This window comes from Candoia aspera, chromosome 2 (genome assembly GCF_035149785.1).
Source record: "Candoia aspera isolate rCanAsp1 chromosome 2, rCanAsp1.hap2, whole genome shotgun sequence".
Lineage (NCBI taxonomy): Eukaryota > Metazoa > Chordata > Lepidosauria > Squamata > Boidae > Candoia > Candoia aspera.
The window spans coordinates 185,325,421-185,345,402 of record NC_086154.1 but is presented as its reverse complement, the minus strand read 5'-3'; the positions used below and the strand labels follow the sequence as shown (position 1 = coordinate 185,345,402).

General features: G+C 37.1%; 1 protein-coding gene across 2 annotated transcripts in view; it reads left to right on the top strand.

Moving 5' to 3' along the window:
- The window catches only part of FOCAD (focadhesin), a 153,567-nt gene that overhangs the window by 25,423 nt on the left and 108,162 nt on the right, over positions 1–19,982 (top strand). For both annotated transcript variants that reach the window (XM_063295015.1, XM_063295016.1), the window contains 3 exons: positions 539–626; positions 3,559–3,758; positions 8,995–9,252. In XM_063295015.1, the coding sequence (XP_063151085.1) occupies positions 539–626; positions 3,559–3,758; positions 8,995–9,252 (546 nt within the window). The remainder of the gene's footprint in view (positions 1–538; positions 627–3,558; positions 3,759–8,994; positions 9,253–19,982) is intronic.

Genomic DNA, 19,982 nt, shown 5'->3' with positions numbered 1-19,982 from the left:
CTGTATGTAGGGATTACTCTAACCCCATTACAAAATGGAACAGTACAAATCAGCTACTAAGACCAGAGAAGGGAAATCTGGCTGGCTTTTTATATATATTAAATTAAGTATACAGTATGTGTATGTATGTGTATGTGTGTGTGTATACATACATACACACATATACATACACATACACATACACATACTGTATACTTAATTTAAGCAATGTGTTTAAACCCTAGTTAGTATTCACTAGGTCTCTTGAGAAGAGTCAGAGTCAGTCACCTGACATGGCTCATTTTCATGACACTGTTGCCTACTGCTCAGGAAAGGGAATCATGGCATAGGAAGTAGCTACATTACTAGCACCGAGTAACATCAGAGGGAACTTAAGAGTTATTTATTTTACATATTAAGGTTGAAGAAATATGCTACCTTTGATATTTTTTTTGAAAAACGAGAGTGTAAAATTTGCTTAGGGTGTTTATTTCCATAGGCTGTTGTATGTTGTACTTGGAAAGAAAATCAAACTTGAACGTGTATCTTGGTTCTTCAGGGTTTTCCATTTCAGATGGCCATCATTGGATTAGGTGTGCTCCTGCTGCAAATTCCAGCTAGTCAGCAAAAACCTATCTTAAACCTAGGTAAGACTTCATTGTAAAATTTCAATGATTCCCTGAAAAATTACTTGCAATAATAATAATTAGTTGGCATATACTATTCACCCAAGCCTTTGATGAGGATGAGTTAAGCCCTCTTAGATGGTTTGGGTTTGTTTCTTTTTTGTTCCTGTCTGATTCTTGTCATCCTTGCCATTTTTTTATTCTTTTATTTTTGTCCCCTATTGTATTTTTTCCCTTGTTTTTAATGTTTTTACTTGTGAGCCGCCCAGAGTTATTGAGAGTTGGGCGTCATGCAATTTTTAATAATAATAATAATAACAACAACAACCACATGTTAATTGTACTGCTTCTCAGTTTTTATTTTGTACGTGAGCAGCCACAATATTTATATTTCAGGAGTTATTTTTTAGCAATGAAAAATTATAGTATCTCCCTAGAATAGATTTTGGAACACAAGTTTTTTTCAGATCTGAAGCAGAATTAGATATATGACTTGAGATTTATGTTGAGATAGCCAGAAAAAAAAATGAGGAAGATATGGAACTCCCCCCCCCCCAATCTTGTGCCCAATCCAAAGTGTTTCATTTCCCTCTAAAAATGTAAAAAGAAAAACACTAAGCATTAAAAAAAGCTGCTACTACATTTCTTCAAGTGATCCCAAAACAATAAACTTCTCTGGAGCATCTGTGACAAATTGCTGGAAAAAGGAAAAAAGAATTAATTTCTTTTTGTTTTGCTGCCCAATGAGCTTTTCTGAATAACATCTGCTTCTGAACTGTTTGTGGAGGCAGATCTGGAAAAATCATTATCTCCTTTGTATTCCATTCCAAAAATCCCACTAGCTAAGATAAATGCTAGATATGATCCCATACTGTACATCTTAAAAATTTCATAGCAGTAGGACAAAAAGCAACTCAACATAGCTTTTTTCCTCATTTACTTTATCTTACTCTTGTGGATCAGGAATAAATTCAGCAGAAGCTAAAGCAATCCTTGTTTACTGTATATTTGTGGTTAGTTTACAGATACTAGGTGGTGAAAAATGAAGCAAGACAAAGGAGTTTTTCACTTACCAATTAAATAATGCTGTAAGGCAATGAAAAGATGATGAAATACTCCCTTGTCCTTGGGAGGAATCAGAGTTGTAAACTCAGTTTGTCACCATTCAACCCAGGAATCTCAGATTCCTATTTCTACATTGATTTCATAGTACATTTGCATTTAATATCATGGGAGGTTGAGATTCCCTGATTGGGGCAGAATTGTAAATTAATCTCAGGGTTACAGGGTATTTTTATCATTTACCAAAATCATGCAAAATATCACGTAGACACTTAAAAGCATCTTGCCAAATAAGACATCTGGGAGGACGCACATCTGCCTTTTGGTGAAAATACATAAAGGCAGATCTGTTAGGCAATGGAGGAGGTTGTTGGGAATGGCTAGGGTTGTGTTTGTGGTGTGTGGAGGTGCTGTGTGAATCCAGGCACAGATAAAGGAGGAATTTGTAGCTGAGGACTCAGCAGGAGCAAGTAGGTTCAAAAAGAGCTATAGAATAGATTGCCTGATGGAAAGTTCCCATCCCTTTTCCCTCCCTCCAGCAAATACATAGGATCTGTGTTTTCTGAATTCAGCTCCATGATCATTTTAAATCCTTCTATAAGGACTCTCTATATCATTATTCTTCAGCAGCAATTGAATTTCCTAAACAGTTAAGTTGTTGTTGAGATCCTCACCCGTGAGTAAACATACTCATGGACCACATACATAAACTACACAGGTTGCTGTTATTTTATTCTTTAAAGTCTTCCAAGCCATCCATGAGAGTTGCTTCATTTAGTTGCTTGCACCATTTTGCTTGACAGTAGCCAGTGTATATACGTGCATTTTACTACCCTGCATTGAGTAGCAACAACATTCTGCACTAGTTACTGCTTCCAGAACAGTCCCAAATGCAGTACCTTATGGTAGCCTTCCCCAATCTGAATGCCTTCTGGATGTGTGGACAGTCAGCACAACCGTTGCTGAGAATTCTGGAAGTTAAATTTTACACATCTGGAGGGTACTGAAGTTATGGAAGGCTGCTTTTTTATCCTTTTTTACCCTGGTGAGACATATGGTCACAAAGTAGGAGCACCCACAGTGTGGGGTCAAAACTCTAAAAGCGCTTACTAGTCCCAGATGTTTGGAAGTTTTGGCATGACCGTACAAGTATGTGTGTTACAATTCTTTGTTTGTATCCACTGGCATATAATGTCTATATTTTACGTAGGAAAGATTGCTCCATTCATACCTCTTCATGGTACTAGTAAGGACTTATGACATTTTTGAACAAGCGATATCAATTCTCAGCATAACACAAGCACACATTCTGAGCAGGCATGTGACTTCATATCTCAGTTCACATTATTTTAAACTGGTTAATATAAAAACCATATAGTATTTGATATATCACTTACTTACAGAACGATGAGAGGCATGAGTATGTGAATTTTAGGGGGACATTTCATTTTTCTAAATGTAACTTCATATGGAATTACTGGGGGGTATTTAAATAGTTTGGCAGCTATTTTTTAACATTAAATTACTGTATAGAATACCGTAATGGCAAGATTCATAAAAAGAAATGCACTAATGCTTACAGATTTCCATTCATTGGGGAGCTATTTTCTGGAAGGTGCCAAGATTAGATCATTGGTCTGTTTAGTTTAGTATTTTCTATACTGTTTCTGGTTTTCTTTACTGAAAATGCCAGGAATAGGATCTTTGAGTGCAAATAGGCATACAGCCACTTTATTATAACTGTTGAGGCTGTTGGATGCTTCACATTTTCAAATATCCTTCTATTCTAAAGTGGAGATTGTATTTGTATCCTACTTCTCCTTTTCAATATTGTATTAGGTGGATTCTGATTTTTAGAATTCTAAATACAGACGTACTCTTGTTTTTATAGCCGTCAAGCTACTTTCATGTTCTGAAATCAAGATGACTCCATCGGTGGCTCTCATCTTAGTGATGCCTGCATTGCAGATATTATCATCCACAGCTGTCCAGGACAACATGACTGAGGAGAATGACAGCATAACTAGGCAGCAATTAGCCATTAATCTTCTGGAGATGGTACAGCGGGAAGAGCTGAAAGAGCAGCACTCGGTTAAGTTTTCATTCAGACTTTTACGTTTTCTAGCTGTGGGAAAATAATAGTTATATAATATTTCAGCATGTTTTCAACTTTCACCTCTACTTCAAACCTAGCAGTATAAAATATTAGAATTGGTTCTAAAGTATGGATTATAGTATTAGGAGAGAATAAATCAGATTATGAATAAGCACATGTGGTAACTGTTAGAACAGTCTCATATCATGTTTGTGGCTTCTTATAGACATTGGATTGGCCATTACCTAGGTGGAATCTTGGTTTTGGTAGGTCTTTGGGTTGATCTCGCAGGGCTGTTAAGTACCTAAGATATAAGACCCAGACCCTTGATAGATCATGTTAAGTCCAGCATTCTTTTTTGTACAACAGTGGGCATTTAGCAATTCACCAGAGGATGACTAACACTCCAGGAAGGTACTATGTGATTCCCATTTTCCTAAGCATGTTCTGCAGCTTGACATGGCCAACGTAATTGAAAGCTTTTGCATAATCAATGAAGCATATATTGAATGCTTTTTGGTATTCTTAGGGTTTTTCAATTATCCAATGTAATGCTTTTGTTTCTAAACCAGCTTGAACATGTAGGGTTCCAATCTGCATTGGATGATCCTAAGCATGATTTTGCTAGCGTGTGAAATTAAGAATATTGTAAGATAGTTAAGTCTCTCTTCTTTGGTACTGGTATACAGACTGGCCTCTCCCAATCTGTTTGTGACTGTGTCATTCTCCAGATTTGCTGGCATCATTTGGTTAGGACTGTTACTGATTCTTCTTCTGTTGCTTGCCATATTTCTGTAGATATTCCATCAGTTCCTGTTGCATTCTGATTTGGTAATAACTGGAATGCAGACCTAATTTCATGTACTAATATTGGAGGTTCTTGTGAATAGAGAATATCTTCCAGGGTACCTTGGATATTAACATCTCTGATGTATGAAATTTAAGTATATATTCCTTCCATCTTTGTTTGATCTTCTATAATCAGTAATATCTGGCATTGATATGCTTTAGCATACCAAATAGAGATTAGATCTTCCTTTTGAATTTGGAGATCTTTTGGAAGACTTTTCTTGTTTTTCTATATCTGTTTCCATCTTCAATATCTTTACAGATGTACTTGTAATCCTGCTTATTGTCTTTTCTAACAGCTCTCTGAAATTCTTTGCTAAGTTCTTTCCTAAGATTTTCGCCTTTTTCTGACTTTGGCTTTTTTTCTCTTTTTGGCAGTACTGTTTCTTGATCTTTGGAAGTCTCTTTTCACAGTTTCTTTGATTTCCATAATTCCTTTGGTTTCCTATCAATGAAATTCAGGACTTCAAAGTGATTTCTGATGTTCTCTTTGAAAATGGTGTGTATATGCTCAAGATCATATAGCGGAAACTGGTTGGCTTTGTTCTCCATTTTATCTTGACTTGCAATTCAGGCAAGAGCAGTTCATGAACTGCTCCTCAGTCAGTCCCTGGCCATGTCTTTGCCATGTCTTTATTATTATGCCAGTAATACAGTCAATTTGATTTCTATGTACTTCATTTCATAGTATCCATGCATATAGCTGTTATTTGGGTTGTTTGAAGATCTGGTTAGCAATGAAGAAACCATTGGATTGGCAGAATCTGATTATTCTGTCTTCTGCTTCATTTCTATTTCCTAGGCTGTACAGTCCAACTACATTTTCCTCACTATTTCCAACGTTGGCATTCCAATCTTCAACCACATGCAACACATCTTGGTTGTATGCTTCTATTGATTTCATATTGAACTTGACTATAAAACTTAACAACCTCCTCTTCTGCATGGTTGGTTAGAGCATAAACTTGGATAATTGTCATATCAAAGGATTATCCATGAAGTCTAATTGATATTATTCAGTCACTAACTGCATTGCATCCAAGTATTGTCTTTACTGTGTCCTTCCTGACTATAAAAGTAACACATTACTTCTTTGTTTTTCATGTCCTAAGTATGAAACAGTCTGATCTTCTGAGAGTGTCCAATTTATATACATTGAAATTTGTAGATGTCAGTATGTAATCAATTTGGTTCATTTTAGTAATAGTACACACACACACACACACACACACACACAATTTCCTAGGGCTTGAATCAATTATTTAATTGAGATTACTCTAGTCTCCCAGGAACCAGGGCAACCCCATTGTTTCTTTCCAGGCCAGGAATTGTCTTAGGTAAATTCCAGTGCATGTAAGAGGTCTTGATGTGAAGGAAGTTACAAACATATATGTACTGGTAGCAAAAAATGACTGGGATCTGCCCTTGAAGTGACAAGAAAATAAATGGCAAATAGACAACACAGGAGTGTCCTCCCACTACTTCTGAAAAAGGCACTTTGACTCGAAAATATATTAAGATAGTAGTGCTATGAATGACTTTCATTTTGGAAAATTTACTGTATTGAATAGTCGTTTTAAAACAGAACAGTGCTTATATCTGCTTGTCTACTCAGAAGTAAGCCCTATTATATTCAATAAGAGTAAAATAATTATATCTTATAGGGCTGGATTCCTACCATTATGCCTATTTGTCCTTCCTTCCTCTAGTGGGTTGCTGAATGAGAACAGCGGAAGGGGCATTCATCTTTAAGCAATATCACCTGTCAACACAGTGTCTATGCAGATGCCTAGATCTTAATTTTCAGGGTGTAATAATTGAAAGCAATGAGCAGGGGGATAATAGTTTAAAAATATTCTTCTACATGAAATGGCTTTTTAAAAGGTCATTTCAAGTACAGGACCATTATACTTCCCATTATCCAAAATGAATTTACATGACATTAAACAATATAATTAAAATGGGTATGTGCTACTCTGTAGAATTCGTCTGGCTGTTTTCAGCTTCTTGGCAGATTCAGAACTAGGAGCCTGTTGTCTTTTGCCAGGAATGAAGACCAGTTCCTTAGTGATGTTCAGAAATTCTCCTTCTCAAGCCTGGATAGGTCTGGCTTGGGCTACTCCTAAGTCTACATTTCTGCCTTCTGTCTTCATGTCACTGCTTCTCTTTTGCTGCTTTGACCTAACCTTGCATCTCTTCTGGGCCTTGCTTCATCTTTTTGCTTATATGTTGTTTAACATGTCCAGTTATTGCTTTTATATTCTGCCATTGATGAAATTATTTGGCAGCTCCTGTGGTAATATTCAGTCCCACATGGCATGAGGAACAGTTGGGTGTTAAAACAAAAACAAAATCTGGCAAATAGGCAAATTAGTATAGGTAGTATAGGGGAAGGTTGCAAGTGGCAATCACATGATCACGGGGTGTGGTGGTTGCCTTAATTCCAATAAAACACTCAGACTCAAAATGACAATTCAGGTTCTGAGTTTATTTAGAAAAGGGTGCAAACAGGTAAAAAGCTGAGAATGAGAAAAGCGCGCCTAAACTCAAACTAAATAGCATCTTTACAAACAGCAGCCCAGCCCCTCCCTCACATACAGTTCACCCCACATTCCCAGGTGCTCCTAACGAGCTCTGCTGCTCAACGGGCAAAGAGACCTTGACATTTCAGAGATAGTCTAAACACATTCCTTCTGGCACAGATCAACACGTTTTTAGTACAAGGCTCGCAGCAGCACCCTCCCAGCCAGAACATGTATCAGCACCATGGCAAGCGAACCGTTACGATGCAGAAACATTGGAACGGTGAACATGACACGGGGCACTGCAACTGGTCGTAAGCGTGAGCTGGTTGCCAAGCACCCAGATCATGATCATATGACTGCAAGGATGTTGGGATGACTGGAACTACGAGGACCGGTCGTAACCACCATTTGTTCAGTGTAATCGTAACTTTGAAAGGTTGCTGAACGAATGGTCATAAGTCGAGGACTACTTGTCTCTCTGCCTCTCAAATGGTGCCTCTCCAATCAAAGAGAATATTTGTCATTCAGGGTTGAACTGTGGAGTCCTTGGTGCTCTCTGAATCTTGTTGTTTTCTTGCAGTTGTTTCATTGCCAGACTAGGCAACATCTTCAGGCACACTGAGGATGTTGCCTAGTCTGGCAATGAAACATCTGCAAGAAAACAACAAGGCTCAGAGAGCACCAAGGACTCCACAACGATGCCTCTTTTAGTGCACCTTTGATTTGTTTTGAAATCACATGCCTTCCCCAAGTCAATATATTCCTCTTTATGTGCCAGTAGCATACAGGAATGATATCTAGGTTTGTTTTCAGTTGTTCTGTCAGCTACAGAAGAGCTTGGGAGGCTGTCACTTCCCTCTACACTTTTTGCCTTTTTAATATTTTTCCTTGGGGGATCTCCAGTGGTGTGATTAGAGTCAGTGCCACCATGACTAGACTTGTAGGAGTCTTTCTGACCCTGTTTCATTCTCCCCTATGTAGTCATGAGGGGATAGAAAATCTGCTGAGATGAGAGTTCCTTTAGAGGCCTTATTTTCATGAAGCCTCTCTAGGACATTGTCCTTTTTCCTGAGACTGTCAGCTAACTCCTGGTAAATAGTTCATACAAAATGGGGGAGTTAATTGGCCAGTGGAATTAATGAGCCCCAAACAAGACCAGGTCTACCTGGCGCTAAATCTCATTTCCTCTGGATTAGTTCTGCAGTTCATTTGTGTGGGTTTAAGGGCTTCCAAGGCATGTTTAGCCCCACCCCCCCAATTTAAGCATATATTGATATAAGCATATGTGATATCCCTTAAGAGCCACAAATGTGTTGCCCCACTTGGGGTGGCAATGGGGTGCTTCTTTGAAAAGCGTACTTAAATGAGGAGGCAAGAGTCTTTCTGTATGCCAAGGAACTCCAGCTAATTTTAGCATAGCAACAATCCCAAATTGCTTGGAGCTTTAAGCCTGATCTTTAGTAACAGAACTCTGGCACTTTACAATGATTGACGTTTGGGAAGTTTAAGAGGGTATGTAATATAACTATAATTGTAGGTTTGGTTTAGTAGAGGAAGCCATAATTGACAACAGTGATGTTGGTAATTTATTTGACTGAGAAAACCCTTAACAGCAATGAAATGATGTCAGATAATTGTTCTTTGCACAGGCTGGCTTTCCCCAGCTTGGGACTGTTCAGATGTGCCAGTCCAACATTCCCACAATTCCCAGCCAGTATTGGACTTGTCCATACAGGCTGAGAGTTATGGAAATCATAATCTTAATATATATTTGAAAGTTGATGGGTAAGATATTCAATTTGGCATCATGAGGGAGGGCAGTTTCATTATTATAATGTGCCTTTTTCATTTCCCACAGGTCTCTTGGGAGCACTTCTTCCCCATAAACAGTACCTATGGTTCATTGCATGTCACTTGGCAACTCCTTTGGCTTTTGAGAGACAAGACCTCCATGTCTGATTGGTTATTTTCTGTTAAATCAATGCTTCCTATTGCAACTCAAGTCTCTGTCCATATCCTCCTCCTGGTGGCTTATCTCTTCATTCAAGAGAATGGAGATAATCTTCATGATGTACTGGATACCACCATAGAAATTGCAAAGGCGGATTCATCCCAGGTAAGATTAATTTTTGATAAAAGGCCTGCACCTAATATCCAAATGGCCTATCAAAAATCAGTCTAAGTTTCTTCCCTCTATAGCTTTTGGTTTTATGCATAGCTCCTTTATATTATATGTTCTTCCCAGCTCTTCTTCTTTTAGATCTTTTTTTCCCTTTGCTCCCCATTTCTGTATGGGGCCATTTTCCAGTCACTTGCTTTCTCCCTTTGGATCCAACCTGCATACCCACATGGGGCAGGAGTGAAGGTATGTGGAAGATTGCTGTTCCATCTTCTTCTTCTTAGCACTGCTTTCAGCCTTGAAGAGGGCAAACAGGATAAGCAAGAAACAGAAACAGGTTCCTAAGTAGTGCCAGCAGCAGATGTCTTAAAATGCCAACCTCTGGCACTGGTGCTATTAGTAACTTCTGTTTTGAGATATAAAATGTCCATAAATTTTGAAGCAATTAGAACCCCTAATTATTATCTCAAGGAAAAGAAATGCAACAATTATTTTTAAGTTACGCATAACTTGGTTTGTTTGTAAAATTGGCATAACAAATTGAAAGTATAGCGTGTTCAGACAGTACTAACAAATGCATTGATTAAATGCACTTCAAAATATTTTTGATTTTTGTTTCAAATGTAACTACAAGTTGTTGTATGAAGAGATGTGGTATATCTTCATTTTTTTACTGTTAGGAGAAGCAGGGTGGGAAAAAAATGACATTCATACAAAAAGGAGACATCATTGTAATAAAACGAAGTTGTAATAAAACAACTTACGTTTTCTGGACCTTGTCAAATACGTACAAGAAGTTTCAGGGTAAAAAAAGTCTAAGAAGAAATGGGGGAATCAAGCTGCACAATACAAGTTTTGCCGATGAAACATAATCTCATCGGTCTAATTTTTCTTATTCTGAAGTACTGTTTTAATCATCAGTTTCTATTTCTTCTGACCCTTTACATTTTGTTTGTCATTTTTTCACTTCCATGGGCTTCAGAAAACTCAGACTTTGCCTATGAAATAATCAATAATTGTATTCTTATAGTATGAAGTGATATTAAACACTTTAGAGTACATTCAAGATATTTCTTACTATAAAATTATTAAAATATGCAGAACAGTGCCCATAAAATGGCTGTTTAAATATCATGAGGTCCAAAGAGTTGCAAAGGATAACAATAAAACAGTAAAAGAAAATCCCTTCTTTGGAAAAGTACAGCTGATCCACTGTATTTAATTTCCTTGCGTGTCTTGTTTTTTTAAAAACATGCGTTCAAAATACAAAAAAGCCTTAATGATAAGAGGGGAATTCTGCTATACAGTTTGCAGCCCTCTATGGGAACAGCTGTCTGCAGATGGTTTGTTCAGGATGCTTTTATCATATTAATTCAGAACAGATAAATGGGAACTACTTTCCAAGAAATGGGGAGCTTGGGAATTCCTTTTCAACCTCAAATGGTCTGGACTGGCTTTGTTCAAGATCTTCTGCTGATTTTTTGTTTTTTAAAAAATGCTTTTTAGTATAGAATAGAGAAACGGAAGGAGGTTGGAACCACAGAGGCTGGTGCCAATGGCAGTCTGCTGTAAATTGTTTGCATAGTCATGGATGAGGATATGGGTTAACCCTAGATCAACCACATTGACTGTAGAAAAAAGCATATTTTTAAACCTTTGGGTATTTGGCTTGTTGGGAGGTTAATGGTTGAGTTTATTATTAGCAGAAGAGGCTTGGCTTTTGTGCTAGCTTTCTTTTACATCTGGGCCACTATATTTTAGTTCATTGGAAAATTAATTAGTTGATTACGATAAGCTTAAGACAGGTGTAGCATTTTTGAAAGAACAAGCATTCTAATCATCAAAACAGCCATTAATGATCAAATAAGCATGAAATACAAGTAACCCAAACATTTAAAACAAGTTTTTGCAGCTTACATAGGCAATATGATAGCTACCTATTTTGCAATAAATGGTGTTCATTTGGAATTACATTTTGCTTAAGTCTCCATAATTTAATTTTCATGTATAGGATCAAACTGCAGAGGCCTATTCTTGTTTCATGTTTGCATAATACATTAATCAATTAGACATTTTAAACAGGAAGCATGTATTAGGAGATTTGAAAAATATTAATCTTTTAATTTATCATTTACCATTTGTGATCATTGTAAATACTCCTAAGGCATCTTGATAGGACTCCAGAGATATGTGTGCGCTGCTACTGTGAAATTGGAAACCCTAACTTTTCCTTTAGAAATATCCTTTTGGATCAACAATAGATTGCATGCATGTGAATTGGTGAATGCCTCTGTTCATCCTCAAATTTTAATGGTGCCGTGTTTAAGCTCTCTTTGAATCCTGTTCTATATGTGGATGGGAGCTATAGACAATTACATTTTTATTTTTGTTAAAATTTCAAATGCTTTTCTCCAAATACAGGTAGTCTTTGCTTAACGGCCACCCGTTCAGCAACCATTTGAAGTTACAGTGGTGCTGAACAAGTGTGACTTAAGACCAGTCCTCGTAGTTGTGGCCGTCACAGCATCCCCACGGTCATGTGATTGTGATTTGGGTGACTGGCTTGAAATTACAATGTTGCAGTGTCCTGTGGTCGTGTGATTGCCATATGTGACCTTCATCATTACATCAGTTTGAACTATTGCAGTCAGAGGATGGGAGTGTGCGTTTTAATTTCACAGTGTCATGTTTTTCTTTCTCTTTTTCTAAAAACCAAGACCTTGCTGAAAGCTTGCTACTTGACTTATCCAAATGGACAATATTAATATTTAAATATTTAAATACTTATTTTTTAAAAGTACTTAATATTTAAGTACTTAATATTTAAATAGTTATTTTTTAAAAGTACTTAATATTTAAGTACTTAATATTTAAAAAGAAAGAGGTAGAGAAGTTGTAGCTTAGCCCACTTTTCCCTGGTCTCCCTTTTTTTGCACATCTGGATTTCTGCCTAGCTCAGTATACCAGGGACAGCTGATGAGATCAAAGAGGGGATGGGTATATAAAGCTGCCATTTCTTAACTTGCACAGAATCTGCTAATTTAAAGGCATATGTCCCTCAAAATGAGGCATTAGTTTGGGCCAACACAAGAGGATTGATAGATTGTGGCTAAGTAGACATACAATGTTCTCTTTTACATATTTCAGAAAGAATCTAAATTGGGTCCTGAAAGTTTTCCAGTTTTCATTTTTAGAGAAAAATGCCACTGCTTTTTAAAATGGTAAAAAAAAACAAATATTCTTTTGCAGTTTTTTCTTTATTCTGTTTTATTATGTTCTGTTGAAGAGATCAATTCCTAAGGCTAAGTGACTTGTCTGAGGTCATAGAAAATCTGCTTTAGGCTGAGAAATGTAGTTCTGCTTGCCACATTAATGCTGTATATTCTTATGGTGTCATCTGTCCCTGATTTCTGTTAAGATCATTTGCATACTATACAGAATAGCCAATATTGCCCTTATAGCAATTGCAGTCCAATACATCTGGAGGTCATGAGGTTGAGGAAAGCAGATCTGTGTGCTTACTCTATAGAGAAGCTATTTAACATCTGCAGTTTCTCTGCTTCCAATGCTTCTTACTAGGCAAGGAATGATCTGGAACAATTGGGAAGTTCAAGAATTCTTCAAGTGAGTATGATGCTAGTTTGAATGGGGCGGGGGAATCACTGCAGAGGTCATACTGATTTGTTTGGTTGGCAAATGAGTTTAATACTGCTTTCTTAATCGGTTGAATTGACTCATTGTGTAAAAAACACTGTTGTTATGTTGTGTGTGAATCCAGCCATGCTGCAAGAAGAAAAAATTAAATTGTTTGACTGAGAGGTCATTTGTGCATTGTAACACAAGATTTATTACCATTATTAGTGGATTATGAGTCTCTAGGGGATATTCACCCTTTTATGGGCTACCTAAACTGCAGCAGTAAAATATTTAGCTGTAAATGACACCCTTCTGGGAAATTCATCTGAAGATACGTTCTCTTCTGTACTACTTTGGATTAAAGTGGAAGACTAAGAACAAATCAAATGAAAGAATAAATGAAACTTGATTTTAGGCAACAATGGCATTATTTCACATTCTCATTTTGGAACTAGGGAGTATATTTTTAGCAAAAAAAAAAGAATTTATTTGTGTTTTAATAACTAGAAATTAAGTTAAAAAGGGAATATACTGATTATTATGAAGGAACAGATTAGTGATGTGAAATAATGGCCTTGTTCAGTGTAGAATAATTAAAATCCATTACATCAGAATACAGTCACATATTACAGTATGTAATTGGTAAAATAAGATACAAAATTAAAAGCACCGTTGGGGACTAAATTGCAGAGACTGGTTTGCAGATTGTGAAAGATGAAATAACTGTAACATATATACATTTTTAAGACTCTGAAGTGTGGCAAATACACATATTAATAAAATTTACAGCCTGAAGAAGATGGCAGAAAATTAAATCTCATATGCTTTGCATTAATTTGTGGCATATGTGATAGTGAAGGTGATGCCATCAGGAGAATAACAGCATTCTTCTTACCCTTGAAAGCTTGTGTTTGAGTTACCATGGTCTATGTCCTCCATGGCAGACATTTAAAGTTGCATTGCCAAGGCTGAGGCCTGAAGAAGGTGCCTTCTGGGGGACCTATACAGTATAAAACCTGGGGTGTATCAGCTCCTTCCTCCAATTCATTTCTCCTTGTTTCTCCTCCTGGCTTTATTTTGTCTCTTGCTGCCCTATCATCCGCACAATAAACACCCATTCCTTCATGCTTTCCAGGGAGAACACTGACACTTTTTCTTTCCTCTCCGTCTCCCTTTTTAAACAGTTTCAGCGCAAACTAGGGCAAAGCAATAATTGTACCTGGAGTTTTCATCTCCATAAGAACCAATTTTTTCAAAGGAAGATATGGGTGGTGATGAATCTGAGGACCTTGTTTTACAAAGTACTGCTTTTTCCCAAACCTCACCCATCCAAAATTGAGAAAAAACAACAGAATTTTAGAGGCTACCTTCATACATAATATATCCCTATCTGCTACAACCATCACTCACCTCTGGAGTTATTAAGTGTGGCCCAGTTATCTTGGAGAGAGAACAATATTAAAAAATGTAGATAGTAATGTATACATTGTATTATATATTAGAAAGCATATTCCTCTATATCAGATAGCTTTGTCTTGTCTTGTCTTGTCTTGTCTTGTCTTGTCTTGTCTTGTCTTGTCTTGTCTTGTCTTGTCTTTTCAGCAAGGCAATGGCTGTGTAGCCAAATGAAGACTGACTTGCTGCAGAATGTAAATATGGATAGCAATTGTATTTTATGAAGGATCATATTTTGATCCTGGCTAATCATTTTAAGAGCAGCTATAAGTCTGTTCGCATGACTGACTTGACTGAGATTCTGCTTTTAAACCACAGTTTGTCTGAAGAAATAAAAAGGGAGGGGTAAATCCACTAACCCTTTGTCAGGCATCTAATGGAGAGGGTTGGCCTAGCTGCTGAATCTTTGGAGATGGTGAGGGGTTGAAAATGCTGCATTGCTAAGCAACACATTCAATAGCTTTCTGAGTGTGTTCATACTGTAGGCAGTGAGAGTAATGAAGAAGTGGGTGGAAGGAACTCTTGGGGGAAAAAAGGTTGAAGAGTAAATGCTCATTTAGCATTGGTAAGGACTTAGCCTTACTTTCTTTATGCTGAAGTTAAGAGGTGGTCTTCGTTGTTTTTAAAAAACCTAGTACAGTACTTTGGATCAACAAAGCATCAGAAATCATTGGTTTAATATCTTAATGTCAACATTTAGAAAGTAGATATCAGTATAACATTGCTAGGCTGCTTTACAAACCAATACATGTATAATTCTCAGTGCATCCCCACTGTCAGCTTAATTGTCTCTCTGTGTATATGGTCCCATAGGGACATTTATTATTTTTAATCTTCTGTTTTTTTCTAGTTAGGCATTGTGGCTTGAGTTATACTATAAGTACTGCAATTTGACCTGGAATATCATAAAGCAGAGGTAGGCAAAATAGTGTATATGACACTAATGTGCCTACTGATACCTCCACACTACTAAGCTTTCTATCTCCATGTTCAAATAAAATTTTGTTTAAGACAGGTGACGTGGTTCATCTGTATAAGAAAGTCTAAAGGCTCCATTGACATTCTTAAAAATAAAAATGGCAGAATAGGGCCAGTATTTCAAGTGCTTTGCTTGAAAATATGTTTCCCTCCTCAAAAAAAAGACAAGACTAGGTAAGAAGCATCTTGAATGTTGGTCTTGTATGGGTGGCAGAAAGGAATGGTTTGCTTTTGGGTCAGTGGGTGTTTTGTGACTAGCTGCACTCACCATGCCAGTCATTTTGGAAATGTGCAAGCCTCTCATGCCAACCATTTGGAGGAAGCTCTCAAAATTTCCAGAAAACCCTTAAGGATCCCCAAAGTGCTCAGAAAGCTTGCCCATCCCTGTTATAAGGTCCACTCTCTCATCCCAACATGTAACATTTTGAGATCAAAGAGATTTCACCTCTTACTCTTTGCTCCCACCACTTTTAAAACAAAACATGGATGTATATTTCTTAAAAGTCCTCAGTTTTTAATATCAGTGCTTTTGAACAGGGCCGCAACTAGGGGGGGGGCAGCCGGGGATGTGCCCTGGGTGCCGCGCTGGGGGGGGTGCTAAAATGAGCGTGGAATTCATGTTTGCCCCGAGTGACACATACCCTAGTTGCGGCCCTGCTTTTGAATCCAAGATCTTCCATAGGAAGAATATTGGAGAATTACCTGACAATAGAAGTGGTGAGTGCTTTTTGAGGATATCCTTACTTATTATATCTCTAACGAATTTTTCAGTTGGAAGTAACTGTTAATAATTCTTGTACGATTGGAAATTACGGGAATAGCCTAATGGTTTTGGAACCAGGTGGCTTTTGAATGCTTACTTCCTATTTTTGAAGTTATGTTAATTTCAAATTATTATCATCTGAAAACTTTTTGAGATCAAAAGAAAGTTGCGTAAATCACTGTAAGCTGCTAATGTGATTAAAGATGTGCTACAGAGAAAAAGAAACCCTCCATAAAAATTGTTCAAAGTAATCTCCCTTTTCAGCAAATAAAAACAATATGGATTTGTGAGAAATGCAGGACTGCTTCTACCAAAGTTTATTTTGGTGCACTCCTCTTCTGCACCTGGACTGAGCTTTATTTAGTCTAATGAATCCCAGCTTTGTCCTGCCCTGATTAGGCGCCTATGTTCTCTTGGCTCCAGTGAGAGAAAATAGGATGAAGCTGTTTGGAAAACCTGATTCAACAGCTAACTTGCAAATCTTCAGGATGGGTACATTCTTCCTACATATGAATGTGCCTGCATTTTTGTTTGGTGCTGCTTACCTACCACTCCTAAAATCTGTGCCTTGTTTAAATTAGATAGTTTTTGTCTTTCTCCATCATATGCATGATACTGCTTAGCGGTTTCTCTGAGTCACTGCACTGGCTCAGCCTTCTCAACAACTTTTTGACCTTAATGTTGACTGGACCCTTTAAAATATATCCACTTCTCTTTCTATAGGTACTTACTGTTAAGCAGGGGTAAGCTTTATAGCACATTTATACTATTTTATCTTGAGATCAGACTGTGAAGGCTACATGGAATGTGGTCATATTACAGAAAGGGGCAGGGCCACAGGAGCAAAGTTTTGATGGGGGTAGAAAGGCAAAACAGGTGTTTAAAGCATCCTGGAGACTTAATGTACCTATTTTAGCTCTTTGTTTTCTAAAAAGCAAATACACATACACGCACTATTGAAAATGAATTAATTGCTTTCATATTTTGATGATGCGATCTAGGAGGTTGAAAAAAGAAAACCGGATTGGGTGGGTATGGATTACCTACCCTGCCATAATGCTTTATGAATTTTTTTCAACATCCCCACCCTGTAATATAGAATTTGCAAGTATGACAGATTATGGGGAGGCTGGGAAAGAGATGGGAGAGAACATTGACATGAACAATCAAGAAATGGGGGTGAGTCAGTTGGCATCTTTTCATGAACAGCAACTCAGCCCAGGTGGGGACAAATCTGGGAAGAAGCATTTTAAAGTATTCAAAGAGACTTAGCCTTAATTAACTGCCTATAATGATACCAGAAAATTCTTACTATTACTGTTTTTAAGATTTGGTATTTACCTAGAGAAGCATTAAAGATATCTTACTGAAATCTGCATAGTTCTTGTTTTCTTGATCTTGCTGTACTGCGTAGAGCTTGACAACAAGCTAACCTGTGCATGTGGGTATCAACAGGTCTGATGAACAGGTTGTCAGTATGGTCTCGCTCATGGTGATAAATGTCATGTGGTGTTCTCAGCAGGAATAAGGAGTTCTCAAAATTGGTCCATCTGAAAGGTGAGATGACCTTTCACCTCATATGTCAGTGACTGACTTGATTTTTAGCATTAGGCTTAATCTCATGTATCACAAAGATATATTTTTCTAGAGCAGTAATTAAAAAATACATGGGTTTGAATTTAGAATCTTCTTCATGCAGAGGGTGAATCTTTGGCTCTTCGCTATAAATCCTTCTCTTATATGAATCAACTCTGACGTTTCAAAATTCAGCAGAGTATTTAATTCTTTACTTACCTAGAGCTGTGTGATTTATCAAATTATTTTTTTCTGAAACATGCACTGCTTTCAAAACAACACTGCTATTCAGTTAATTGTATTTTACTGATATGTGAAGACTGTAGAAGATATGACATTTTTTGTTTTGATATCTAGAAATCAAAAGGTTAAAATGAGGAAATTCATATTAAAATGTGCTCCTTTTTGTGCCATTTGTTAGAGCATAATCATTGCATGAAAAGCATGTCATCTGAGTCTGATAGTATAAAAATCAGAATACCAAGAATGCTTGAGTGTTAAATTTGAGTACAAAATGTAATGTAAATATCTACAAAAGCATTATTAGACATACTATTCAGTTTTAACAGCAATTGTTGTAATAACAAGAACTCTCTTGGTCCTTATTCAAACTTTCCAATTGATTTAATGTAAATATTAGAATTACTGTACAGAAATGAGAATTAATTCATATGATAATTTATTTTCAAAGCAATATTATAGTCTAAGAAACCAGTTAGAAACTAAAGATGCTTAATTTAGTTCCAGTTCTAGCAAAGAGTATAAATGCAACTTTTGGCACAGTAGAAATAAATCCTATTGAAAACACAGCTTGATCAAATACTGGCAACATTTGCACATCATATAGGGATGTCCAACTTCTGGGGCTCTTCTTAATTTTAAAAGCTTGCTTGGTTTTTAAAATTATCACGAAATGACAGCCACGACAGGATTTACAAAATAGCATACAGTGGGGATGGGCCAATCACAAAATGTCCTTTTTAGAAAAGGCAGACAGGAGGGAATGAAAAACAAGTAACTTGCCAAGAACCTCATTATAAGAACATGCTGAGGTCTGTCTTCCAAGGACACTCAGCTTTTCGCTCCAGCAAAATACACTCATGTTGTAAGAGACAAATTTCAAATTTCCTTTTCTTCCCTCTTTCTCTGTCCGTGAGCCAACTCATCTCCACTTTATTTTCCTAAGGTATATATTCATAAACCAGATCGCAGGAGGGTGTGTGCATGCAGGATGCAGACTGACACGCAGATTCAGCAGGGAAAGAGGGAAAATATACATGCCTTGGGGGAGAGAAAGAAAAGTAAAAAACCTAATCCCAGATCCAGGTTCCATTTATTCACCTGCTACTCTGCCCAGCCATGTTTTCTTTTTCTGTGGTGAGAACTTCACATCTTCTCTGATCTATCTACCCATTTTTTGGTAGATGTAGCCTACCTTTTCTGCTTCTAATCCATACAACCTCAAGTATAGCTGGGTTATTAGGGAGGGGCCAACTAATCTAGAATGCCACATAGCCACTCTCAAATTGCAAATCAGAAATAGCTTAGCCATCAGCAGCCCATTACAGGTATGAGGATGGATGGATGGATAAAAAAATCCCTCAAGGATTTCAGTGGGAACAAAGTGGCACTCTATGTGAAAATTGATTTCATCACTGAAAGTCAGCAATGAATGGAATCTGCTAGTACTGAGCATTTTCAATTCAAAAATTGGTTCAGAAACAACCAAGCATTTATTTGGAAAATTCTATACAACTTGAATTATACAATATTGAAGGTTGCTACATTTGTATTTTTTCCAACCCAATGGAGTGCTGGAAGGAAATTACATTAAAGGGCTTAAAACCCTGTCTATTCTGACAGTAGGATAACTCTTCAAAAATTGAACAAAATGGGATTAAATTTGGCATGGTTGAAGAACCCAAGGAAAGAAAGATAAGTTCAAAAATGGTCCAAATCTGGCCAGGGGCTGAAGAGTAAAAAAAAGTTTCTCCAATACACACATGTGGAGAGGGTGTTGGGCAGCAAACTGCAATGATGCTGACTCCTCCATTCTAACACATACAGACACACACACACACACACACACACGTTCCTTCTCCTGATCATAGGGCCTGGAGTGGAGTTGTTATGAAAGGGAGGGGAACAATTCCAGAAGTCATGCACATCATACTTTCTCTAACTTGTTCAGAGATGTATTTGAGAAACAACTGCATTTTTAAAATAGAGAAAATTGTCTTTCAAGCTTTGTATACCCAGAAAAATTATAAATGGAAAAAAAATGCTGATTTTTAAGAATCTTAAAATGTTTTTTAAAAAC